The sequence below is a fragment of the Equus quagga genome, chromosome 12, assembly GCF_021613505.1.
Source record: "Equus quagga isolate Etosha38 chromosome 12, UCLA_HA_Equagga_1.0, whole genome shotgun sequence".
Taxonomy (NCBI): Eukaryota; Metazoa; Chordata; class Mammalia; order Perissodactyla; family Equidae; genus Equus; species Equus quagga.
The window spans coordinates 42626695-42654436 of record NC_060278.1 but is presented as its reverse complement, the minus strand read 5'-3'; the positions used below and the strand labels follow the sequence as shown (position 1 = coordinate 42654436).

Genomic DNA, 27742 nt, shown 5'->3' with positions numbered 1-27742 from the left:
AGACCCTTTTTCATTTGATGTTTCGTTTTACTCGTGCTCGATTAAATGTAATTTCCAGTGCTGGCATTTGGATGACTTGAAGAAGAGCCCCAATCCTCGAAAGAGAGTAATATACTGTAAAAGCCTCGAAACCCAAGAGGTTAGGACTGGAGGTTGATTCAAGCAAGGACTTGCATTTTATTTTAAGTTAAAACATACAGTGTGCACTTACTCACCAATCTTTGGACATAAGGCCAAGACGTTTTCTTTGAATGGGTTTGATGGCAGTTCTGTTTTGATTTTCTGACATCAACCTCACCCATAATGCACTGCCTGTGATTTGTATATCCTGTTTCTTTGAAGTCGTGATGAATCTGTGGGTAAAATCTTTAGATTTTTATAATTCATCCCCTAATCTTTGTAGTTGTTTCCTCTCTATCTAATCCAGTAGACTTAGCGGTTAGCCACTCTTCTCCATAAATCTTTTTAAAGCATTCAACATAAAATTCATATGAACAGCTCCTTTTTTTTATTTGTATTTCATCAGGTATTAAATTAAATTACATAATTACAATGACAGGTGCAAGCAGCATAAGTAGAATAAGTAGATTTGGGAACAAACAAGTAAGCACAGGACTCGGCTGGTGGGAGTGGGAGCTGCTCCTAGTGAGAGTAGCCTGCTGGCCTCAAGCAGCGCGGCTGGGGCCTTGTCACGATGTTCTGCAGGCCAGTCGGGAATGTAGGTTAATCTGGCATCAGTTTGGTGGATGTCAGGAGAACTGCCACCATAGCGACAGCACGTTCTTTTAAATGCACAGAGATGGACATTCCTAAACCATGACCAGCACTACAGCTCAGAGCCACTTTAGGCCACTGCTCCTCTGAAATGCTTTCTTTAACGTTAAGGGTAACATTTCTTTCTAGTTAAATCTAACTGTTCTTTCCTGTGTGCTTGTCTTCCTTGTCCACTTAACTGCTTCTTTCTTGAAACTCATCCTTCTGGCCTCTATGATGTCATTCCCTTCTGCTTCCCCTCCGACCGCCCGTCTTTTGCGAGAATAACGCAGAGCCTTTATGGGTGTGTTACTGTTTACAGTTTTACAGTGTTCTCACATCATGGTCACATGATCCTCGCAACTGGGATTTGGGTTTGAACAGGCCTGAACTAGGAAGCAGAGGGTTTATGATCGTTTGTTCACTCAGTGTTTATTATAATAAGCATTCCTTATGTGCCAAGGACTGTGCCAGGTTCTGTGGTTGCAGAGATAACAGGCACGGTCCTGCCCTCAGAGAACGCACAGTCTAAAAGCCGATAGGGAGGAGAAGTGCGTGTGAACCAGTGAAAAGGGCTGAGCAGAAGCGCCCTCCGCAGAAAGTCCTGGAGATGTGAGGCAGGGTGTTGGACTCAGAGAGCTGCTAGAAGCTTCGTACTGCTGGAGCACAGGCTGTGGGAAGGAGCAGGAAGAGTTTCCTGTGGAGGCTGCATGTTTGGGGTTTTCTACTAACTTTTGGATTTTCTAATTATTTTCTAATCCTATGTGTAAACTGCCTAGCACATATGCTTGGCCTGGCACTTATGGTGAGGGCTCAGTAAATGGCAGCTGTTAGTTTATCTTGAAGACAGTGGAGCAGTTTTAAGCAGAGGAATATGTCCAGATTTGCATTTTAAAAAATGATTCTGGCAAGAGGGTGTAATATGTTGGAATTGGGATGGGCCAAGCTTGGGTGTTGGAAGGCGGGTGCAGTCATCTCAGCAGGGGCTAATGAGGTGAGGAGTCCTTTGTACTGGACTCCCTTCCTCCACTGTCACTGTCCCCTGTGAGTTCTTGTCTTAACAAGTCACATTGCTGAAGGGCAGAACTTTTATCTCCCACTTATTACCTTATATAAACTTGACAGTAGACTCTTATTAAGTACTGATTGAATCAAGGAAATCAATTGATTTTCTGAGCTAGGAATATGTCTTATGTCTGCTTTAGATTGTCTTTTTTTCGTTCTGACCTTTTAAAATTGTGGATCTTTATCAACAAGCAAAATTCTTAGCTGCTGTTTATTTAGAACCTTGAGTTTGGTTCTGAGTTTTAAGGCAAAACAGTTCTTTGATTATACAAAGTAAGGACCAGATTTTTAAAGTTGTTCATATTTAATAGTTTGAGAATATTTATTTTTGAAAAGGATTATTTGTAAGTCCAGTGTGGCATACTTTTCATAATATATTTTTAGGTTCCCCCATAGAATTAGTTGCGTTGTGTTATAAATGAGTAGAACTAAAATTTAATGGATGAAAGGTTGCCACGGTTTTATAGCTGCATTTATGTTTTTAAAATTTGGTTACTTTTTACTATTTGTACCATAGTAATGCCTTTTTATATAAATTACTAAATAAATACAGCGTTTTCTGTCCTTTGTCTTAGGTTGGAAAATCACCAAAGGATAGATTATGCCGAAGGGTAAGTGCATTCCCTGAACTAGATGTCTAGTAGTTAATCCTGCACTTTATGTGGTATCTTATTAACTGGAGGAGTGAACTTTGCCTTGTACCATTTTGATGACACATCATGAGATAAGAAAAATGGAAAGAGAATACTATATTAAGGAAACTGGTCATGAACTATGGCCAATGTTAATTTACCTTTCCAGATTGTCAGATAGAATGTTTAAGTTTTCTCAAGCCGTCTTCAACTTTGGACAGAGGACAGGAGGTGAGCATGCTGCCCTGGCTGCACATGTTTGCTGTACTTTGGATTAGGGATTTATAGTGGAAGCATCCAACGTCAAATTGAAGTAGATTCATATGAGTAGTGAGTTTAATCTACTTAAATGTAATAACCATTGTACAAATAGTCTTAAATAATATTCCGGTCCATGGATACTGGGGCTTGTATTTGAGGCCAGTGATTAATAGTGCCAGCTTTTGCTCAAAACTTTGAAATATTCTTATTACAAATATCTTAAGAAATACTGGGACACACGAATCCAGCCATTATAGGCCTTTAGTTCCCAAAAATCACCTTTGTTGAAGAATTCTTCTGTTACAGTCTTAAGAATGGCTCTATGACCAGTTATACGCACACTCTGAATTGTTTACTTCAGGGATTGTATTGGTTGTTAGTTTGAAAAAGACTATGTGAATGCAGTAGTCTCTTGGCAGGCCCTAAAGGGAGTCAACAGGAACGACCTGTTGCCCACAGCATTAGTCTGGTATTTCGTTCACAGGCTTGAGGGTTCTAGTTTTGTTCAGAGGGTTCAGTTAAGTCCCTAAAAGACGCTCTGAAGCTAGACCAGTTTTCTGAGAACTTTTTTGGTTGGCCTCTCGCGTGTGTGTATCTTCATGCACACGCCTGGCCTCAGCAAGCTGGACAGTGAGCGCCAGTGCCGCCCTCTGTGGTAACTGATGGCACCGTGTCTTTACAATACACAGAGAACACCGATTTTTGAAACTTCATAGTAGTACAATCCTTTTTAAAGTCTAATTTTAAAATCTGTTAAGTCTAAAGAAAGGAATTAAAATGTACTAATGCCTTGACTTTCAAATTCTTGCTGTCTATTCTTTGTGGGAAGTCAGTTGAATAGGTGTGTCCTGTTCTGTTCTTTATTTTTCTGAGAGTAACTGTAGCAGTTTTGCTGGCAGGAGCTAATTATGTTCCTTTTTAAAACCAGGATGTGGGGATGAGTGACACAGCGGTGACATCTTTCCTTGGCTGCTGCTTGGATCTTCTTCAGACTTTAATGGAGGTAAAAGAAATATATTTTCATTCTGAACTGTCTCTAGAAATTAAATATTCTGAAAATCATTGGACTTAAGAAAGGACTATAGAAAGAGATTGCTTTTCATTGATTCATTTCTAAGTTTTGAGTTAAGCCTAAAAAATAGCGATGTTTCTTATTAGATTCTTATTGGAATTAGATTTTACCTTTTTTATTATAATTTGGGATGGGAAGAAATATGGGTTTGCACTTTGCTGCTGGTAGACTCATTAAGATATTTGCAAGCTATTCTTTCTCTAATTCTGAACACAGTTTTCTGTTCTCAAAACCTGTAGGCAGATGTTAGCAGGGATGAAATGCAAGCGCCTGTCCTGGATACTGAGGATGCGTGGCTCGCTGTCGAAGGACCAATCTCAATAGTGGAACTGGCCCTTGAACAGAAACACATCCACTACCCACTGGTGGAGCACCATTCCATCCTCTGCTCCATCTTGTACGCGGTTATGAGGTTCTCTCTGAAGACTGTGAAGCCACTTTCCCTTTTTGACAGTAAGGTAGGTACCTCCAAGGATTCAGAGCCGTGGTGGAGCTGAGGGTTTACAGGCACAGCAGCACTTTCTTAATGGAAATTGTTCAGTACTTTTGTGACTTACGGAGGATTATTTGTCGTGGGGTTCTTTGCTCCCTGTTCCCCCTCAGATTCCCTGTTCTTCTGATTTACCTTAAATATTGGTATTCCATGGGTTTGCCCTCTCAGCTGCCCACCCTTCTCATTCTGCATGTTCTCCTGGACAGACTCATTTTCTCCCTCTTGTATCTCCAGGCCTGACCTCTCCCAAGTTTGAGGCATATATTTCTGTAGAACATCTTTGAATGTGTTGTGGGACTTCAGACACCTCATGCCTAAGCTCTGTCTCCATATTCACCCCTATCCTACCCTTGACCTCAATTTGCTGTTCCTCCTGAAGACCCTGGCTAGCTAGTTGATGAATGATGTCATCACATGTGCACTGGCACCAATTAGGACCCTTGATGTTATCTAGCTCAATTCCCTTCTTCATGTCCCCCTTTCATTGTAAATTCATTCTTGTAAGTTCTTCCTTAAATCTTATCCGTCCGTTCCTCTCCATCACGGTAACCCTAGTTCAGGCCTCATTGTCTTTCCCTTGGCTATTACAACGGCCTCCTGTTTCTCTCCATCCAATGCCATGCTGCCAGAGTTTTCTTTCCAAAACACAGACTTAATCATATTAGTTCCATGCCAATTCATAAAACCCATTTCTTTCCCACTCAGGTGCCAAATGAGAGACAGACGTAGGATTCAGACAGAGATTAAAATTAAAATTCAGACAGTTGGTCAGCTGTATTACTGAGCTTTTTACTGACAGAAGCCAGGTGGGAGAACACAGCTCTTACCCTTATGTGAGAGACTTGCACAGCCAGGGCACAGCGGGACACCTGAAGGGTCCTGGCCCTGGAGAAGGAAAGCAGGTGCTGTTGAGAATGCCCAGCTCCTCCCAAATTCCCCAGTCCATTTTGGGGAGCAGTGAGGGAGGGGTGGGGCAGGATGCTCTTCTCACAGAAGCCCTGCCGCACGGAAACCTGGAGCCAGAGGAGGGAGGCTCCCCTCAGCCGTAACTACCTTTCCTGCCTGCCTTCCGTTCCTCTCCACCCTGTGCTGCAGCCACTGTTAGCTACCGTCCCTCCCTCGGCAAAGGCAGTCATTTGCATCATTTCGTGTCTTGTTTATATTGTTCCATTTTCACAGACAACTACTTTCTATGTCCAACTCCTATTTATTTATCACTTAAGTGTCACCTTCTCTTCGAAATCTTTGTCTACATTACCTGAACTCGTCACCTCTTCCCTATGTTCCCGTGTCTGGTGCCATGCCTGGCACATAGAACAGGAGCCCAGTCCGTGAGTGATGTAGTTATAATGAAGATGCTAAAGAAAAGTTGTATGGCCACAGTATGCGGAAGAGATGAGTGGATATAAGTGAGGAGGGTTTTGGAGACCATTGCAAGTCAGGAGTTGATGAGGATATGGACTGGGGAGAAGCGATTAAAATCATGGAGGGATTGGGAGGAATCAGGGACCTAATGACAGTCTGGGTTTAGTGCTGGAGGAGATGGGAGCGGGTAAAATTCAATTCAACTCAAGCTGGCGAGACTGGGCAGGCCATTTACAAGGAAGCCCATTCAGAATGATTTTAGACATGTTGATTTTGAGAGTAAATAGAAGCAGAATACTGTATGTTTCAAGAAATTCATGTTAACATTTAGATCCCGACGGTTTAAAGGCAGACTAGAAGTCTGGTGACAAATTTTCATCTTCCTAATAAAATAACAGATAATATTTATATTTGTAAATACAGATTTTGAATGAATTATATCTTTCGTTTGAGATTGTAAAAGGAGAGTACTTAAAAGTTAGGTTTTTTTTTTTTTTAAGAAAAACCAAAATAAACTACCTAGTTCAGTACTCCCCTCGAAAAGGGAGTTTGTGAAACCAGAACATGTCCAGACTTGGATAAGCACAGCAAGGATGTTAGTCCCAACCCATGTCATGCTGGCGTGACCTGAGACAGTCATGTGCCTCTCTTATGTAAATAGAGACGCAGTGCCGTTTGGCTAGTGAAACAGAATCCCAGCTCTGCCGGTGGTGTTTAGTTTAGTTTCTCTCAGCCTTTCTCATTCAGAAGTCATGATTCCAGTGCCTTCCTCATGGTAGTTCTGAGCGTTGAATGACATACTCAACATGAAGTGCTTAGCGAAGCCTGGAACACAGTAAATAATAAATGGTACTATTATAGATGTGCACACATACTCTCCACCTCAGAGGCCCTCATGTAAAATGGACGCTTATATCTAAGATTACCAGGTGGAAGCTACAGAGAAATAGATTGTGGGTGAATGCATGGAAAAACTTTCAAATGGTGATGCCCACAATGCACTGGGTTGCCCTAGGAAATCTGCTGTTTCTCATCACTAAAGGATGAGTAGCTTTACCTAGTTGGCCACTCAGTAGATGACTACCCTCATAGGTGATTAGGTCTAGAAAGTACCTTAGAAGATATCTGGGATGATTTGTTTGCAGGTGAAAAAACAGGAGCCGGGATGGTGGGGTCCTTTGTCCAAGGTAACCTGGTTGGAAGTGGTGGACCTGGGACTAGAACCTGGGTCTTCCAACTTAGAGGCCAGTGCTCTTTGCTTTGTATTACATTTCCCTCCAAGGAACTTCGGAAATCCTATTTCCTGATATTCTGTTTTGGCTATTCATACACACATCTGTTCTCTTAAACAAGGTGTTTTTAAACAGTTCAACACGTGTTTTTGAGAGGATTCAGAGTACGCACTATGTATTAGCTATCTTTATTGCATAACAAATTATCTCACAACTTAGTAGCTGAAAACAACTAATATTTATCATTTTTGTGGGTCAGGAATCTGGGTTCCTCTTATCTATGTGTCTCTGCTCAAAGTCTCTCATGAGTCTGCAGTTAGGGTGTTGGCCAAGGCTGTGGTCTCATCTCAAGGCTCAAGTGGGGTGGGGACAGGGGAATCCACTTCCAAGCTTACGTGATTATTGGCAGGAGTCCGTTCCTTGCCACCTGCACCTCTCCATAGGGCAGCTCACAGCATGGCAGCTGTCTTCCCTCAGCACGAGTGAGAGGATGAGTACCTGGAGCAGAAGCCACAGTCCTTCTGTAACTTAAAAGTGACCTGCTCTCATCTCTGCCTAATTCTGTTTGCTAGCAGTGACTCACCAGCTATGAAATTACACTCAAGGGACAGAGATTCCACAGGCATGACTGCCAGAGGGGCTCACTGGGGACCACCTTACAGCATGCCTACTACGTACTGGATAGTTGTTATAAATTAAGTGAATAAAATACTTAAATGTTATTGTTCAAGGAGAAAAAAAATCAACCATGAGATATTCTTGATTAAATGACTTAGTTTTTTCCCTTCCCCTCTTCCTTTAATAATAATCCATACTCATCAGTTTTCTTGGTCTCTTCTTTCTTTTTAGGGGAAAAATGCATTTTTCAAGGATCTAACTTCAATTCAGTTATTACCTAGTGGGGAAATGGATCCAAATTTTATTTCTGTACGACAACAGGTAAATTAGTTACCGAGTTTTCTTTCTTGGAAAAATTGTAAAGCAAAAATCTAGCTAACCTTTAAAGGATGACCACTTATAAGGTGTTCTTGAGAGCTAGTTTCCTTTTAAATTATGTGTTCTTTTTTCATAATTAAACAATTTTAATGGAAAGCTACTCTAATTGACAGAAAAGCCAAAAACTGCTTTGAATTAGTTTTAAGATTGGCACCAAAGCTAACATCTGTTGCCAATCTTTTTTTTTTTCCTTCTCCTCCCCAAAACCCCCCAGTACATAGTTGGATATTCTAGTTGCAGTTCCTTCTAGTTGTGGCATGTGGGACACTGCCTCAGCATGGCCTGATGAGCGGTGCTAGGTCCATGCCCAGGATCCGAACCGGCGAAACCCTGGGCCACTGAAGTGGAGTGCACAAACTTAACCACTCAGCCACGGGGCCCGCCCCTGAATTAGATATTTTTTAATAAACATATTAACAAGACGTTGTTGTGTCTCTTCTCCATTTTCAAGTTCTTGCTGAAAGTTGTTAGTGCAGCTGTCCAGGCTCAACATTCAGTTGCAAAGGACAAAGATTCCCCGGAAGAGGCACCGGCCGCTCCTTTCGGGAAAGACCAAGATTGGCCGCTTCTGGCCGTGGATCTGGCCCATCACCTTCAAGTCAGTGAGGATGTCGTTAGAAGGCATTATGTGGGGGAACTCTACAACCACGGAGTGGACCACCTAGGAGAAGAGGTAATCATCACCCCAGGAGTGTCACTGGGCGCGAGGGATGAAATTGATAGCGAGAGTGAAAAATCAGTCAAGTCTCCAGTATAGCTTGTTGCTTTTCCTTTGAATCTCTATGCACAAAAATAGAACAACAGAATATTAAAATATAAAACTAGAGTCAAATTCCTGTTTCTGGTCAATGTTTATAGTAAACTCTGCAGGGTGCCAGGCCTGTTCTGTGCACGGGGTCAGAGCAGTCAACAAAACAGATATGGTTCCTTCCTCACGGACCTGATAGTCTGCTGGTGGGGCAGAAAAGTCTGCTGTTTTCTACTGAGTGATAAATACTGTGAAGAAAATGAACAGGATTGTGTGAATAAACAGGAGCTTTTACAACAGGGTGTCAGAGGTGAGCCCCAAGGAAAAGCAGCAGCCAGCCACTCAGAAAACTGGGGGAACAGTGCACAAGGCAGAAATATCGAGAAGTACCAAGGCCCTGAGGCGAGGACTAGCTTGATGAGATCCTGGCCAGAAGGGCCAGCATGGCTGACCATACAGTTAGCAAGGAGTGAAGAAAGATGAGATGAGGTGGAGAGGCTGGCGGAGGCCAGATCATAGAAGGTCTCCTAGCCCACGGTTATTCAAAGTGCATTCAGAAGCCATTAGAGAGTCTTGAGCAGTCATGATGTGATTTAATATAGTTTCCTTTCTTTGCCAAAAGCTTGGAAATTACTCATGTAGTCATACTGAATTAAAAATCAGGTGGTAAGAGAAAAAGAAATTAAGATGATGGCAGAAATTTGGGTTATAAATGCTGTTTGATTTGGACTTTATTTTGTTTGTATACATGGCATAGCTCAAAAATGCACTAGCATCTCTTTGCTGGCAGCGCCTTCTGTGGAGTCACTGATCTGTGAGCTCTTACAGTCTATTTGTCCATGTGCGTTTCCTCAGGCCATTCTCCAGGTCCAGGACAAAGAGGTCCTGGCCTCTCAGCTGCTGGTGCTGACAGGGCAGAGGCTGGCTTATGCGCTCTTCCACACCCAGACGAAAGAAGGAATGGAGCTGCTTGCCAGCCTCCCACCCACACTCTGTACCTGGCTGAAGGCGATGGTAAGTAGAGTAGAATGAGACAAATCAGAAGGTCAGTGGATGTTTTCTCAAATGTATATTTAATAACAGTTAAGGAGAAAATTTAAATTATATGTTTAATTTACTTAGTTCAGAAGAAAAGCATTTTTTATTGGGAAATAACCATCCTGATAACTCTTAAGTTGGTAACAATTCAACTGTTGTTTACTTGTAGATAACTGATGGGTTCCTTTTGTGTCCCATTTGCAGGACCCCCAGGATCTTCAAAACACAGAAGTGCCAATTGCAACCACAGCTAACCTAGTCCATAAAGTAATTGAGCTTTTACCAGAAAACCACGGACAGTACAGTCTGGCCTTGCACCTCATTGACGCTGTGGAAGCCATAGCTAGCCCCTCTCTATGACAGTGCGCGCCTGCCGAGCCGTCTAAAATTACATGACTGCAATACGAACTCGTGCATGGGTATTTTACAGAGTAAGATCTGGAATTTTATCGAGGGAGTATGTCTTTTTTTTTCTTTTGTAAAATAAATAAAAATATATATTACTTTTAAAAAGTGCAGTCCTGGCTAAATCCCACTCCTTTGGTTAATACTAAAGATAAAATATAAACAAATATCAATTACACTATTAATTACTAATACAGATGTTTTACTGTTTATTTCTAATTCAAGCACTGAAGTAGCTTTATTGTTAAACTTTGCTATTTAAAATTGGTTATAATTTACAGATTATGTTCTTATTATAAGATTCTATATTTCATACTCAAAATATTATTGTTGTAATTAAATTTAAATGTGTTTATGTATAGTCCCCATCGGTAAAATTAGAGAAACATCCCACTCTCCTTTAATCAATGTTGGGAAAATGCTTTGTTATGACGCTTCCCCCATACTGGACGGCCCCCTGGAGTTCTGGATCCCGAAAGGCTCCTTTCCCAGAGGCTACGCTGCTGCCCTCAGAGGACGATGACCCTGCTTATGGAGGAATACTGGCTTTGAGATCATCATATTCACAGGAGGAACACTAGACAGAACCCTTAACCTGTTGTACTTGCCAAAAATGAGAATCTGAGATGCAAGCAACACAGCAAAATTAATTATAACGCAAGTTCACATTTGCTTTTTGCCAAGATTCAAAGTTGTAGCCACATCAGGTAATTGTAAAAATGTATTATCTTGTAAAACTTATGTTTAAAAAAAGGCAAAGATGCTAAAAATTTCAGTCCAACTTTATTTTTCCTACAAGTGTTTGGAGACGTCTGCTGCTGGGATCTGGTGATGTTACCTGTTCTGGGGAGCAGGACAGAAGATGCTTAGTGACGGTACAGCTTTAGCAAACCTACCTCACGGCTGGATTGAGAGGATAAAACACAGCTAGTTGTGTACCCTACAGCGCCTAGAGCAGTCCCAGTGCCGAAGAACCATTTGTTGATTAAAATCAAATTAACCAAAACTCTGTAAGAAGTGCTTTGAGCTGTACAAATACCAAGTATTTACTGTGGTGTATCTTTGGAATGTAGCCATACAGTGTAATTACTGCTATCTGTCATGGACCACAGTTGTTATTCATGGTAACTCATTGTGATACAGAAGTTTGTGTCTTCATTTCCTTGTAAGAAGCCAGCTCTAGCCATCGCACAAAGTTGAGGAGCATGGCCTTCAGGGATATAAAGAAAAGAGTCTGACAGTTGAGGATATCCCAGCGTAAATTCCTTTTACCTAAAAGATCACATCCCACTAAGAACTTACCTGCCTAAAACTTAAATTATTGTTTAAATTCTTGAAAAATAAAATTTTAAGATGTCTTGAGTATTTTGGGTGAGGGCCTGTAAGTGCGAGTGAGGTGCACACTGTGTGCGGTGCGGCCCTGGAGCCAGTCCACCCTCTCAGCCTCTGCTTGGATGTCCGCTGCCCCATCCAGACACTTTCACATGATCTCCTGTAACCGTAACTAGCTTTACTTAGGTCACTTCTTACCTGTCTTTTAAAAGATAGTTCTTTCTGTGATTTTTCTAAACACTCTGAAAGGAGTTATAAATCTGAAAGGATTTTGGAGACTGGTCAAAGAAACTTGGAATTATAGGTGTTTTTAAAGATTAAATCCTTACTTTGATTCCATTATCACTTTTGGGGAAGGGGGTACCTAATAAGCATTTTAGATAATAAAACTGGTTAAACTTATTCTGGTAGGACACAATCAAATTTGCGGATTGTTGAGAATATTAATAAGCTGAAACATGGCTCATAGAACCATAACAAATCATTGAGTCTCTAGTTAGAGTTCTAATCCTAGCATCGAATGCAATTTTAAAATTCTATGAATGGTCAGAGTTGTATGGTTAAGAAAAGCAGCTAAATATTTTACTAGTTCATCAAGGGCTTTTAAAGTAAATCTGATAGAAGAAAGGAAAATAAATACCTAAGGATATATTCTGTAACAATGAAGAGCCACAAATCAGGAGTTAGATTCTATGTGGAATGGGTGGTTTCTGTAGCACCACCGTAGTGTAGTGGGAGCCAGCAACCAGGAGTGTTTGCCTAGATACACCCCACCCCACCCACCTTTCCTCATGAACATTCAGTAGGCATTCTGCACCTTGTGAAATCCCATTATAATAAGAATGCTGAAGGAAACCAGCAGTGTTCACATAATCCTAACGTCCGCATCACAGGTTGCGTGTGGATGCAGAAGTAGGAGAGCCAGGATAAACGTGGGTGAAGAGGCATACAGCACCAGGCTTCTGAGTGCCTCACACTTTTGCAAAAAGGAAAATAAGAAATGGAGTGAGTTTCACTTTCGTTATAAAAATTCATCTAAGGTCAAAGTAAACAGTTATATTTAAATTGCTTTCTTTCTTTAAAAAATATGATTAATTGCGATTTAAAAATCACAGAAAACCCAGATTTAATAACACTAAGCTTTCCTGGAATACAGTGTTCACTTAGCAGTTGCTGTGGTTCCTTTCATTTGTAAGAGACAAATATTTTCAAGCACGTGGGAGCAACGGTGAAAGCCCTCTCGCATCCTGCTAGGAGTAGGTCTGGGGGCTTCTGCAAGTTAGATTTCTGCGGACTAGGATTAGCTATCCCTAGAAAGATTTTAACCCAATACTGAAGTGTTTATAAAATGCTCTATTATCTACTGTAATGTACTGTAAGTAATGAAAGTCTGTATATACTGCTGTTTTCTGTGTCTGTTCATGGTTGTGAACTTATATATATTAGTGAAATAAATTTTAAGCTTTCATATTGTTTCCTTAACATTCATAAATCTAAGTATTAAGATTTCTTTACCTCTTGTACAAGAATAACAAATTTGATTATATTTTTCTTTCTAATGCAGCCCAAAAAACTAGTTATCCTGAAAAGGCTGATGTTCGCTAGTAAGGCAGAATGAAATTACTCTTTTCGTCCCTTAAGGGAAACACCCCTCTGTCATTCCCTTCAAAATCACAAGTTTTTTACTTGATAGTCACAGCTTGTACACCACTATCACTCAGTAATTTTCCAGAATGCCTTTATTTTTAGACATTATAGAACTTAAATACTAAATCAAAAAGATTTATAAAATATAAAACATTTTCTGCTCAGCCACATTTGAAGGCAAGCGTCTTCAGTTTTTATGCTCTGAATTGAGTCCATTACGGATATATCGCTATCCATCTGCACGTATATATTTTTCCACATGTAGATATACACATTATTTTTTATCTAGTTACAGGAAAAACTTGTAATTCTGACTTTGACCCTCATCTTCCACCATTTACTCTTCCACTCATGACCCACATCTTGGTTTCTCTCCAACACTGTAAACACTGCATCTCGACTCCCAGTCAGCACGGTCAGGGGAGCTCATGCTCAGAGCGCAGTCGACACCTGAGTGAGGGACTACTTTCCACGGACAACTTCTGCGCATCGGGGACAGAGCGTATCTGAAGACTCAGCTGTATACTTCCAACAACGAGGGCATTTCTCTTTGGTAGTTGGCATGACAATCACTTTATATGAAGACTCTTCTCGAATATCACCACCTGTGAAGGAAAAATCCATGGAGAGTATCTGAGAGGCCATCCGCCTTGGTGCACTCTTTCTCTCTTAACTGGTCTTGCAGATGCTCCTTTCTTAAGGCTTTTCCCTTCCTGCCTCAGTAAAGCTAGTCAGCTGCTGTTTGACATGCCACGAGCCATAAACAGCCAAGACAATGGAGTCACACAAACGGACAACTGAAGAGAGCTGAGGAATCTGAGACCCTGGTAGATGAACTGACCTTTTGCCAAGTCCCTGAGTTCTGTATGTTCTCAGAGCAGAGCAAGCCTTCTGGCTCTTAATCCAAGTAGAGTTCTGATAAATTACATCGCCTCTCCAGCTACATACTTCAGAAGTTTTAAAAGAGCCAAATGATAGAGACACCTGCACTGTCCCCACTTAAAACTTCTTGGTTTGAACAAAAGGAAACAAAAACTTCTCCACTATTAATATTCTTAGACTAATAACATAGTGAAGAAAGTAAAGTATTTTCTAATCACTGCACAAAAAATGTACATTAACACTCTGAAAAGCAAGTTAAAGCAGAATCTTTACTACGTGGTCAATGCTGCCAGGCCTCAAATTTAAACGGTGCCCATAAATGAGCCTCTGCCTCCTGCTGGCACCTAAATGCAGCCCTGAAAACCACAGGCAGCAGCGCTTTTCCCAAACTGTCTACGTGGTGTTCTCTGTTTATGTTACGCTACCTCCATGTCCACCAATGAAATGAATTAGGTTGACAAAAATCCCCTATCGAACAAGAACCTACAGGACGCTTGCCTAGAGATACCACTGTGGAAATGAGTTCAATAAAACTTCCTTAACTCCTCATTAAAAATGGCTAAATAATACTCTAATCTGGGGTGTGCATAAAAGAAAATGTAGAATCAATGCTGGGGGAGGGCGGTGGGCAGCGCAGTGCTAGGCACTGAGTATCCAAGGAGAGGGGCACTGACTTCACACACAGTGACAATGACTTCTTCGCCGGCAGGAAGGAAACTCTGCCTCCTCTCTCCCTTACCCCGTGGGCCCTCCATCATCGGGTAGGACCCTTTTGTCCACGCTGTTTCCATAGGAAGATGTATTCCAAGTGCACATCTGCCTTTAGACTACATGGGAACCACTGGGAAGCTGGAGACGACCTACAATTGTCAGTTAGTCCTCCAGATATCACTTGTCACTCTCGCCTCCTCACCTTCTAAATTGATTAGGAATGTCCCTTGAAGCTCAATGACATCTCCGGCTATCGTGCGTGGTTCCTGAGAGAGTAAAGTTGTCTCGGAGGCCATCATTAATTCGTTCAACTGAGAGGTGCTGGAAGTCTCCTCGGCTTGCAGCATCTGGAAGGAAGCAGGTAGAAGTTCCCGTCTAAATTTTTACCATAAATTGAGGTTATAAAAACAGACAAATTCTTGTGTTTAGTGAGGAACCCTTGGTACCATTACTGTAGCCTGAGCTAATACTATCAAATACATCAATTCTTACTAGTATGAAAGGTTTTAACTAAAAACTTCCAATCAATAGTATGTTTTGGGAATATAGTCTATGTCAGGCATTTCACTTTGCTAGATACTAAATGTCCATTATTTCTAATTGTCAGAAACCACCTACACGTTTATTATCCCCATTTTACAAATAAAGAAACAGGCTCCGAGAGGTTGACCTGCCCAAGTTTCTCAGCCAAGAAGTGGAGGAGCTACAATTCCAGCCCAGCTCTGTCAGGTCAAAGCCCACACTTTTCTTCCTGTATCATGCTTCCTACGTTAGGAGAGCGGTTAAGATACGATCTAAAAAAGGACCTGCTTCTAGCAATGTAGATCAATGGTGGCAATCTGAATAATGCACAGAACTCCTGAAGTACACTGAATTCAGACATCTGATGAGCACTTTTAAATTTTTAATTGTAATTTTGGTCTTCAAAATGAGTTTGTGAGCTAGGAGACATTCCTTAAAAAAAAAATACACTCACATTTTTGAAAATCCCAAAGTATTTTTCCCAACATAAATGATCCAAACAAAGTGTATTTTTTTTTCAGCTTATTACTCAGAACTAATGAAGTCAAAGGGAACATGACAGGTGGGGGAAAAGCCCAGGACTGGCTGCGTGGCCTTGGCTGGGTCACAGCTTCAAAGGTCCTCGGGTTCCTGGCTCAAAATGAAAGACTCAGAGCTTCCCAACGTGTAAACTGTAAAATGTAAATAGCTTATCGAAACTCTGTTACCTGATTGACAATCTCATACCTACTAGCTTCAACTCTTGATCAATTTAACTACATTATTAAAAATTTTAACTGAGCTTACCAACCAAATGAGATGGTCATTTTTAAAAAAAACTATGATGCTGGTAAACTTTTTAAATATATTCATTGCCAATTCTCTTCTTAAGCATTAAAATAGAGAAAAATCTCAAGTCAATATGTTAAGCTCTAAGCCAATCCAGCCAACCAACCCATAAGAATCTCAAGAAGAAAATTTGGACAGCCCTTTGAGACATAAAAATAGGACGAATGCTTTGAAATCACATGATAATTTGCTAGAGCAAATAAATTTTCTCCAGATCTCGTGACAAAAAAATGGAAATCTTTTTTTGGATTTGTTTTGAATCTGGTCCAGATGGACAAAATTTTCAGAAAACCAGACCCGTAACAAAAAACTTCCAATTTTTGTGTATTCTAATACTACTGCCATAAATTTATGTCACCTGTCATCTAAACAGCCCTGAGCACTTGCATTTCAAACAGAATTTTATTAACCTTCCTTGTCCCAACTTACAAAGTAGTCAGCAAGAACGCACATGTTTTTAAGGGAAAGGAAGCACAGAGAAGTAGGAAACAGTGACAATGTCAGGAATAGAAGATAGAAATCCTAGTTTCTAAATTTTAAAAAAAATCTTATTTATACAAAGATTTTTAAAAAAGCAATTTTCAGCTGAAGCTGTATGATACTAACACCATTTCAAAAGGTAGAAATTGCTCCTTACCTCTATTATCTCAAAGAGCAGCCCAGGCTCTATCACAATGGTGACCTTGTACTCAGCTGCATTCTTGCCAGGAATGCTTCCAAGAAATGAATCCCTCATGGCACACGCACTCTCCATCGCTTCCTCCAATCCAGGCTTCTTCCAGATGGAACTTGTATTAATCCAGCCAGTACGGAAAACACTCTTGGGTTCTTAAAAAAAAAAAAAAAATTAATTTACATATATTCTCAACTGTGTATAAAGCTGTAACCATTAATTTTTTTTTGGGGGGGGGGTGGGGCGGAAGATTCGCCCGGAGCTAACATCTGTTGCCAATCTTCCTTCCTCTCTTTTTTCCTCCCCAAAGCCCCAGTCCCTAGTTGTATATTCTACCTGTAAGTCCTTCTAGTTCTTTTATGTGAGCTGCTGCCACAGCATGGCTACTGACAGACAAGTGGTGTTGGTTCCAAGACCAGGAACCAAACCTGGGCTGCTGAAGCAGCCGTGCCAAACTTTAACCTCTAGGCCTTCAGGGCTTTCCTTTCATGGGAAATAAGAATTGCTATTTATGGCAATCATGTGACAAAATATTACGAAGCCATCCTTAAATGCTTACCAAACATTTATATCAACATTTGGAAATAACTGTTACATTTAAACAAAGGATAAAAACAATACAGTAAGATCTCAAAGAAAAAAAGAATGCCTAGAAGAAAATAAAATAGAAATATCCCAATATTAACAGTAGTTGTCCTTGGGTAGTAAGATTATGAGTGACTTTCCCTCCTCTTTCTTGTCAACTTCTACATTTCTCATTTTCTACAAGCCTAAGAGAAAAAACTATTCTAAAAAATAGTCACTAAAAGGCACTACACTTTGTTTTAATAAGACCTAAAACCTATTTCTAACATTCATAAAGGTATTTAAGAAAAAGTGATTTCTCAATATTGTCAAACTGCTCATACATTTCAGAAAGCACTTCAAGGTGGCCTGAAGGCCATTATGAGATTCATCCTACCCCTCTACACGCAGGTGCAGAGACTACCAATGGCCAAGACACATCAAGCCACAAAGCGTTCACCGTAGATGAGTGAGTGCTCCTTATACGAAGTAGACACAAATAGAGGTTGCACCCTCAACAGGGATCTTTCTCGTTTCAGGAACAAGCCAAGTATTCCTTACCTTTGCTATAAGGTATGTGCTGGAACACCTCTTCAGCCAAGTGAGGAAGAATGGGAGCGAAGGAACGAACCATTACATCCAAAATTTGCGCTAACGCAGTCTGGCAAGAGCGTCGTTTGGGATCTTCTGCATTTTCACAATAAAGCCTGAACAAGAACAACTTATTCAGCAGGTGACACACTTTATATATTATGACTGCCACGACAGGGCCTGTCTCAGTTTGAGTTTATTCTTACAGCGGTTAATTCCACGACTAATCATGTTCTAATTAAAGAAGAAAACATTCTATCAAACCATTATTTTGCTAACATCCTCTACTCTACTTCCCTCCTCCCAGGTGTGCCCACCTCCACAAAAACTCTCAGTAGCTTTGTCCAATTCAATTTTTCAGACAGATAACAGATTGAGTCTAGACTACAGTACTGTGTTAAAGGACAACTAGTAAGTCAGTTGACGGTATTTGAAGTGTGCCTCCTACCCCTGCAATGCCATCTGTGTGTTAAGGGAGGGACCGAGAGTTACAATCCCTATGAGAGAGGTCCCTGAGGTGCTGGCGGGCTGGGCTGACACCTCACACTGGCCTGGTTACTATAAAGACGAACGATGACCCGCACACAGGAGCGATAAATGAAGACCTAGCATCAAGGCTTCTCAAATGCTACTGACAGGACGCAGCGTCTTTATGTCCATCATTGCCTGTATAGTTCCCTCTCCCCCTCGAGCTGTGCAAACGCCTGAGAAGGAGTACTGTGCTCATTACCTCATATTAGCAGCTATTACTTAGTGAGCACTTACTTTATCAAACACAGCATGAAACACCTAACTTCTCTCCTTTCATTCTCGTAACCACATTATGAGACAGGTATTATCGTCACCATTTTACAGACAAAGAAATTGCAATTATAGGATAAGTTACTCAAAATCACAAAGCTAGTGAGTGGCAGGGCAAAAGTTCATAGTCAGACTTGACTCTAGAACCCAACTTGTTAATAACACACAGCACTGTCCACCTTGCTCACGACTGTCCGCCCAACGTTTGCCAAGCGCAGTAGCCGCCCAAGAAATAGTTGCTGTGTATTTTAATATTCAGTCATACATACCTATCCTTGATTATGCTGAAATAAAAATTAGACAGTTCTCTGGTATAAAATGCTTGTAACAGCCGAATAACTTTTCCAAAATCATATTGTTTATATGAATCGGTAATCTAGGGAACAAAGCAAGATAAATTTGGAAGCCAGGATAAGCAAATGCAAATACAAGTCATCATAAGCAAAATATTTCTCTTTTCAAAATATGTTTCAAAGGAATACAAACACAAAACAGGTGACAAGCAAGAGCTCTGAAGATCGTCCAAACATGATTTCTGGATATAAAATTCAACTCCCCTCAGAAAATACTGAACATTCTAATCTCAAAACCACAAAAGAACGCTCATCAGAGGCAAAGATCAGGTTTTCAATGATGAAACCACACCATTTTAAAACAGCAGAGTGTAGGTTCCCCATGTTCCTTCATTTATGCCTGAAAAGTAAAACTGGGTGAAAATCTGCGTGTATGCCTCGGACTTCAGGGCACATGGAAACAACCACGTCTCCAATGTTTGACTGACACTTAGGAATAGTCATTTCAGTTAGTTCTATACTTTGAAGTTACAACTGCAGATAAATAAAGTGCATCTACCTTATTCCTTCCTGCTGGAGAAATACACAGAGCTGATCTTGAGAGAAAAATGTGGTCTGAGGGGAAGCTGGGGCCTACTGTTTCCACCAGGTACTTCTCTGGGCTTTTGAGAAACTAGGAAAGAAATCCTAAGACCGGAGGTCAACCTAGGAACATGTGGAATTTATCAAGTATGACTCTTCTCAGAGCGATAGTTAGTGTTTCCACCCAGGCTTGTTCCACTCACATGCAACTCAGATTTCAACATACAACAGTGCTGATCCCTCTACTGCCCAAAAGCTTATTGCTTCTCACTTACCTTGTTCGCTAACTCCTGCAGTAAGTGTAGCATGTACTGGTCTACGACATACATGTTGTTAACAGGGATGGAATCTGTTTCCGGGTTGAAACCAGTCACGTTTCCCAAAAGAAAGCGGAGTGTATTCCGAAGCTATTGAGAAAAAATATGCACTCAAAACCAATATATGAGGCCTTCAATTCTTATTGTAAAGTTATTTTATTTCTCTGTAATTGAGTTTTATTCAGCTCATGTTACTTTCTTAATGGGATCTTTTTTGGGTAACTTTCCTAAATAACACTACAAATGCAAAAAAACAAATAGCCCAGTTATTTATACTGGACTTTACACATAAAGACTGAATTTTCTTTATATTTCTTTATCATCTTAGGGCAAATCACCTTTCAGTGGCCCAGTTTGTTCATCTATGTAGGTAGGAAAATTATTTTCACCTGCTTCTCAGGCAAAAATAAAGATAAATGAAATAAATGTGAAAGATCATTGAACACATAAAAAGTTTATAATTAGTACAATTTCACATTATATTATGCTATGTATAGTAGTAAAATATAAAAAGACAGTATATAAAATTATTAGCATTATTAATATTTTTAAACAAATAAACACAGGATATTTTATTTAATTTTTTAAAACATTTTTTTCTTCTTCTTCTTCTCCCCAAACCCCCCCCGGGACATAGTTGTATATTCTAGTTGCAGGTCCTTCTGGTTGTGCTTTGTGGGATGCTGTCTCAGCAAGACCTGATGAGCAGTGCCATGTCCGCGCCCAGGATCCGAACCTGCGAAACCCTGGGCCGCCAAAGTGGAGCGCGTGAACTTAACCACTCAGCCACGGGGCTGGCCCAACACAGGATATTTTAAAGGCTCATAACATGTGGAGAACTCATTTTCATTCAGTTTTGCAGTGTCAAACAAAGTGTGCCCCATTGTTTAAAACAATGATTTAGTAAATTTTCATTCAGAAACAGGAAGAATGATGACTCTGACCTTGCTAATATCATCCCTGGCAGCATTAAGTACAGACGGACCAACTGTCACTTCCGTGAAGACGTTGGACTCAGCCACCCACCAACGAAGGACATCAGCACCATAGGGAGGCTCTTTGCTTTGATCCTTTTCATTGAGGAAAAAAAAATATCAACATATAAACGGCTTTCGATTCCAATCAGATGAACAAATATTTTAGATAAGTTTCCTATTCAGAAATGTTTGAGCACATTATCAGCATAAAATGTACCTGTACTGTAAGGAAATAAGGGCTAACCACCTCAGAAATCAAGTTGCATCTAGAAAACACCACCACTGGAACAGAGGAGGAGAGTCTGCTCTGCAGTTCGGTTCAGCGCGCGGAGGCCAACACCTGACCTCTCCCTGTCATGTCTGCACACATGCATCTCTTACAGCGGGTGGTGAGAGACAGCGGCACCCTGGGGTCTCTGTGATGCGGGAGGGGTAACGAGAGGGGCTGCTTTTCCCTTTCAATTCCCTGGAAACTGTACACAGAGCAATGACTACTGGCACTAAAAAGCTAAAGGAGTAAAAGACAAGTGGTTTCTTTTCTGAAAGTAACTCCAAAATAAACCAAATTATCAGCAGCAGAGAACTGATGTTCATTAATGACTGCCTTAAAGTGTACAATTTCCAAGAATATAATAATGAAACATGCATTTAGAAATTGCAATGTCATTGTTCTTATATCATCTCCATTTAACTGTAAAATTACAGTTTACAAATTTTAAAAGCTCTGACAACTAAAAAAGGGATAGCATGGTTCAGGACCTAACCAGAGATTCAGACCTAAAATGAGTCAAAAGAGCCACAATCCCAGCCCTATCTTTTCACTGAAATCATGTATTATCTAAGAGTCTAGATTTAAAACATGGTAAGGCATCCACTATTAGTATAAAAAATAGTTTTGTTTCATTTTTTTACATTGAGGTAACTACCATTAAGGGTTTTGATGGCCAACATAAGAACCTTAAAACAAACATAAAATGAATTTTTAAAGAAGCACCTACTTGTCCTCCATTGATGACAACATCAGGATCAATGACATTCCCAAGAGACTTGGACATCTTTTCTCCCTTCTCTCCAAGGGTAAAACCATGAACGACCACTGTCCTAAGAAGAAAAATCAGCTGTTATAAGAATACTATAACACAATTTTAGTGATCTTTTGAAGATGACTTATAGCTTAAAGAGAGTATCTTAGTTTGACACAAAAGTAAGATTTTTCTTGACAGAGTATGTATGAAAGTTTTTCTTGAAAGTCTAATTCTCTAAGATCTCTACTTACACACAGAAAAATCTTAGACATTTACATTCACTAAACAAATATTTCTGGGAGCATCTATTATGTACTCATTTAATGATTAAAACTAAGCAGGAAAAAGTATGTCTTAAAAAGAACAGATTATCACCTCAAAATTATCTTCAAAAGGACCATTTGAGAGAAATAACATCTGCTGTTCTACTAGCTTTTAAAAACAGGTTATACAAAAAAACATCAACACATAAATTATTCTCGGGTGGGTTTTCATTATAAAGATAGCAAGAATCTTAGGCTATATCAGAATCTTTCTGATTACAACTCTACACATTCGACTAAGGAAAAGGAATTACCTGTGACTAAATAAGAATCCCTAATTTAACAAAATTCACGAAAGGAATGTTTCAGTTCATTAGCCACTTGTGGATATTGCAAATAATGAGGATATCTGAGCGCAGGCTGTCTTCAGTCAAGCTGGTTACGCTGCCTCCATTGCCCTGTGTCAAGCCTTCCCATATTTCAAGATCTAGCTCTCACTACTCCCCACTACTCCAGTCAACACGTACTCTCTCTCTCCTAGGAATTACGATCTGTATCAGCAGGACAACACTTCTCCACACTGTTGTCTCTTTTTGTTTTTACTTCAAACTCTTATTTCCCTCATAAGACTGGAGAGTGTAAGCTAATTAAGGGTGGTGTTTTATCTATATATTACTGTATATATTACTCAGCACAGTGCTTCACACATTGGCAATACGCTGCAGAAGTACTCAGAGTGTGCTGACTTCTTGATCTCAGCTGCAATACTTACTTAAAAGGGGCTTTCTTCCTTGCTGCCACGCTTGTTAATAAGGAAGACTGAAACCAACCCCCAAGTTGGTCTTTTCCTTCCAAGTACAAATCTGCTCTTTGATCAGTACCTCAAAAGTAAACAGAAAAAACAGAAATTCAAGATAATTAAAATAGGAAAATGACTATGAATCAAAGTGTTAAAAGTAACCATGTTATTTATTTCTGTGTCATGCTATACCCAATGGCTAGATTGCATTCACTTGAGCTGCTATCCTCACTGCCAATTTATTAATCAAAATAAAGAAAATAAGGTAAAGAAAATAAACCTTAGAGTGTGATCTCCCAAACCACCAGTAACTAAAACACTTTCTAAATTAGGGACCGACTCATAATAATTACCAATATCAGTATTTTCCAGTTAAGTCTTTTAAGAAAATAAACTACTGATTTTATTAATTCAACAAATACTTACTGAGCACCTAAAAGCTTTATATGTTAATTCACTTAATTCTCAGAGTAACTCTATGAGGTAGAACTTATTATCATCCCCATTTTACAGAGGAGGAAAGTGAGACCCTAGAGGTCTTATAACTTGCCCAAGGTTATGCAGACAGTAAGCAGCAGAGATGGATTCTGAATCTTGACAATTTTGGCACCTGAGTGCATGTGCTTAACAAAGAAATTAAACAAATCAGGAAAAAAGAATGTCTTATAAAGGGCAAATTATTAACTTCTAATTTGACAATGACCAGTCAAAATATGGGCAAATTATAAAAAAGCCATATGAGCCAGAGGCTGACGCAGGAGGTTAGGGAGGCAGATGAATGGTAGAGCACAGAAGATTTTTATGGCAGTGAAAATACTCTGTATGATACTATAATTAATGATGGATACAAGTCATTATACATTTCTCCAAACCCACAGAATGCACAACACCAAGAGTGAACCCTAATGTAAACTATGGACTCCGGGTGATTATATGTGTCAATCAATATAGGTTCCTCAATTATAACAAATGTACCACTCAGGTGGGGGATGCTGATGATGGGGGAAGCTATGCATGCGTGGGGGCCCGGGGTACAGGGAAATCTCTGTACCTTCCTCTTAATTTTGCTGTGAACCTAAAACTGCTCTAAAAAATAGCGTTAAGAAAAAAAACATATGGCAAAAGAAAAAAATGCCATAGGAATAATTTAGTCTCACATTCATTAGGACACACACGTAAGCAGCCTTGAGAGCTACTTCAGCATTCAACAGTTAACAACAGTTAATTCAAGAGCTAATAATCTGACATATGGGACCATTTGGCAAACATCATAAGTAACAATCACTTCAATCAAGAATCATCAAGGGTGCTTAACTACTAGGTCAAAATTTGGCGAGAAAACAGAGTATTTTCACAGTTTCAAAGTATCTCCCTACAAGATACTTATTAGTAACAATTACTACAGGGGGGTGGGGGTGAGAAGTAACTGTACAATAGAGAAAATGGGCAGACACCACCTTACCCAAGTGATAAAAGTTAAATATCACCAGTAACAGACATCATGTGACTTCTGATAAGACATACTGAAAAGGATGAAATACCATTTCTATGATATTCCCGCCAATAATGCATAATAAAAATCTAATCATGAGAACACATCACACAAACCCAAAATGAAGGACCATCTACAAAATAATCTGTACATTCATGAATGTCAAGGTCATGAAAGACAAAATGAGGAGACTCAAAAAGACATGACAACTCAATGTGACATGTGATCCCAGATTAGATTTAAGACCCATTTTATTTTTTTCCTTTTCCCATAAAGGACATTACTGTAAAATTTGTGAGTGAAATTTGAACAAGATCTACAGATAAGTAACAGGATGAAATCAGTGTTAATTTCCTGATTTTGATATTCACATTGGTTACATAAAAGGTCTCCATGTTTTTAGGAAATATATACTGAAATATTTAGGGATAAAAGAGTATCAAGTCTGCAACTTATCCTTAAATGGTACAGAAAAAAGTTTATCTATTTATATATAAATATACAGAAAAAATACATAAGACAAACGTGCTAAAATGTCAACCTTGGAAAATCTAGATGAAGGGTATGTGGTACTTCTTTATACTGCCTTTGTGACTTTCCAAAATAAAATGGTTTAAAACAAAACGAAACAAAACATGAGGTCTTTGGGAAAGATTATTCTCACATTTTAAACCTAAACTCACAACTCTAGGAAGCCCTTATAATCCTTTTTACTTTTAAAATAATGATTTGTCTTTATGCCCTAATATTGAGTATTTAGTGTTGTAATCCTTAAGTGACAAAGAGTACCTGGGCTGAGGTGAGAAGATAAAATTTAAATAATTGGATTAAACCAGTTCAATTCCACCAACATTACTGAGAACTATTACTAACAGGCACTGTGCTTGACACTGGGGGGAAAAGGTGAAGAAAGCTGGTAACTGCCCTCTTGGAGCTGAAACTAGTGTGGCTGGTTTTATGTTAAATAAGAAATAACTGTGAGAGTGATGTCAGCATCATGGCAGAGTGAGCTCTTCCCACAGTCTCTCCCCTCTAAGATACAATAAAAAGGACATTCATAAACCAACAGGGGACAGTCACACAACAAAAGACATGTCTGAGAGTTCTACACAGCCATACGTCTGAAGGTGGGGGTGCTGGATCCAACAGCAGGCAGTGGAAGGGAGTAAGTAGATCTCCTCCCCCTCCCCAAGCGGGAGCAACCTAAGCACAGGACCTTGCGCAGTGGCTGGCATGCAACTCTGAGAGGAGAAGGGGGAAAAGGCAGCCTTCTGTGGGAACGCTTTCACTCTCAGAGTTCCCTCCCAGCCCACTGGAAAGCTCAACACCAAGGTGGCTAAGCAACCACAGGGGCATCCTCACCAAGCCGAGCAGCCCAGGCAGGCAGCCAGTGAGTACAGAGCTGGAGCGCAGGTGGGAAACAAGGCATCCACTCCTCCCCATCACGCCTGGTGCATCAGCTCGGCCAGGACAGGGGATCCCCACCAAAGCCCCTGTGCCTACGTGTGTAAAGCAGCTGCGGCCAGAGGCACAGAGTCCTGTTGGCACAGCTTCCAATGGGCAGGCACCACTGCCAGGGGTCATGGTGGGTTCAGAAACACAGATCCTGCCTACCCGAAGTAGCGGCAGGTGGAATCTGTGACCAGATACTATCATTATGCAATGGCAAAAGTCCACCCCATGAGATAGCATGAAAAAGTATATTGACACTCCAGACGAGAAGGAAAAGTACAAGTACCCAGAAATCAATCCTAAAGTCACAGAAATTTACAATATAAATGACAGAGAATTCAAAATAGTTACCATAAAGAAATCCAACAAGTTACCAAAAAACTCAGAAAAACAGTTCAGTGAATTCAGGAATAAAATTAATGAGCAAAAGGAATTCTTCACAAAAGAGATTGAAACTATAACAAAAAAACAAACAGAAATGTTGAAGACAAAAGGAACTCTTCACAAAAGAGATTGAAACTATAACAAAAAAAACAAACAGAAATGTTGGAGAGAAGAACACAACAAATGAGATAAAAAAAAAATGTCTATAATCCTTAAAAAACAGAGCTGATATTATGGAGGACGGAAGTAGTCATTTAGAACACAAAAATAAACAGATGTGTCAGGCGCAGGAAGAGAGAGAACTAAGACTAAAGAGAAATGAACAAAGAAATTCTCTGAGAAATACACAACTCAATTAGTAAATGCAACATAAGGACTCTAAGTATTCCAGAGGGAGAAGTGAGGAAGAAAGGAATTGAGAGCTTGTTTGAAAAATAATAGCTGAAAACTTCCCAAATCTGGGGAAGAAGCTGGAATTACATTTAAATGAAGGTAATAGAACTCCTAATTACATCAGCGTAAAGAGACCTTCTCCAAGGCATGTATTAGTAAACCTCGCAAAAGTCAATGACAAAGAAAAAACATTAAGGGCAGCAAGGCAGAAGAGAATAATCTACAAAGGAACCCCTAAAAGGATGTCAGCAGATTTCTTGGCAGAAACCTTACAGGCTAGGAGAAAGTGGAAAGACATATTCAAAATTCTGAAGATAAAAACCTTCAATCAAGAATACTCTATCCTGAGGTGGGGGGAGCAACATGGCGGGGTGAGCTGACCCGGGACTCTCTCCCCTCCAAACTACAACAAAGGATTGGGAAAAAAACTGAATTTCAGCTAATAAACCTAATCCCAGGACGTCAGAGATCTACAGTACCAAAAAGATGGTGGAGACCCTGCAGCAGGCCTCGGAGGAGCTGGAACAGGGTAGGAGAGAACTTCGCTCCCTCCCCTGGAGACTGGGATCGCTGTCGGGGGTGCTGGAAGGAGCAGGAGAGGGGTAGCGCTACCGGGGGATCGTCCAGGACTCCCACCACCGGTACAGTGGAAACCCGCTGACGGGGGAAAGCTTCCGTGCGCAGAGACCCCATAAAGCCAGAGCCCCAGGAGTCCAGAGAACAGAGCTGATCCGAACGCAGATTGGGGCGCAAGAGAAACCACCCCTCCTCCCTGCAAACCACGCTGGGCACTGCAATCTTGCCTGAAGGAAGAGAGCTCAGAACATGTGGCTCTCGACCTCCATCTAGTGGCGACAGGCTGTAACTGCAACCAAATTCTACCACCATGTGAAAAAACTACTCCTCTACCATTCAGCAATTTATAAAAGCTCCAAATCAGAAGGAAAACAATAAAAACACAGAATTAAGTCCTGAGGACTTGGAAATAGGTAAACTAACTGAAAATGAGTTCAGAGTAGCTATAATAAAAAAACTCAATGAGGTGGAGAGAAGGATGGAGAAACAAGCCAACGAGTTCTGGAGTTCTCAAAAGAGGTTGAAATTATAAAGAAGAATCAAACAGAATTACTACAGATGAAAAACACAATGGACCA

At 40.3% G+C, this 27742-nt stretch overlaps 2 protein-coding genes across 4 annotated transcripts in view; one reads left to right on the top strand and one right to left on the bottom strand.

The window, feature by feature from the left end:
• The window catches only part of RAB3GAP2 (RAB3 GTPase activating non-catalytic protein subunit 2), a 100415-nt gene extending 87555 nt beyond the window's left edge, over positions 1-12860 (top strand). For 2 of the 3 annotated variants that reach the window (XM_046678398.1, XM_046678397.1), the window contains exons 29-35: positions 2394-2429; positions 3640-3714; positions 4023-4241; positions 7723-7812; positions 8321-8542; positions 9473-9631; positions 9860-12860. In XM_046678398.1, coding sequence (XP_046534354.1) covers positions 2394-2429; positions 3640-3714; positions 4023-4241; positions 7723-7812; positions 8321-8542; positions 9473-9631; positions 9860-10015 — 957 coding nt within the window. In that variant the 3' untranslated portion in view covers positions 10016-12860. The remainder of the gene's footprint in view (positions 1-2393; positions 2430-3639; positions 3715-4022; positions 4242-7722; positions 7813-8320; positions 8543-9472; positions 9632-9859) is intronic. The other variant, XR_006891042.1, reaches the window with a different exon arrangement.
• A 253-nt stretch (positions 12861-13113) lies between these two features.
• The window catches only part of IARS2 (isoleucyl-tRNA synthetase 2, mitochondrial), a 65558-nt gene continuing 50929 nt past the window's right edge, over positions 13114-27742 (bottom strand). The window contains exons 15-23 of the mRNA XM_046679619.1: positions 22841-22949; positions 21779-21881; positions 20748-20873; positions 19762-19893; positions 18881-18987; positions 17781-17926; positions 16620-16810; positions 14835-14979; positions 13114-13644 (exon numbers count right to left, since the gene is read on the bottom strand). Coding sequence (XP_046535575.1) covers positions 13502-13644; positions 14835-14979; positions 16620-16810; positions 17781-17926; positions 18881-18987; positions 19762-19893; positions 20748-20873; positions 21779-21881; positions 22841-22949 — 1202 coding nt within the window. The 3' untranslated portion in view covers positions 13114-13501. The remainder of the gene's footprint in view (positions 13645-14834; positions 14980-16619; positions 16811-17780; positions 17927-18880; positions 18988-19761; positions 19894-20747; positions 20874-21778; positions 21882-22840; positions 22950-27742) is intronic.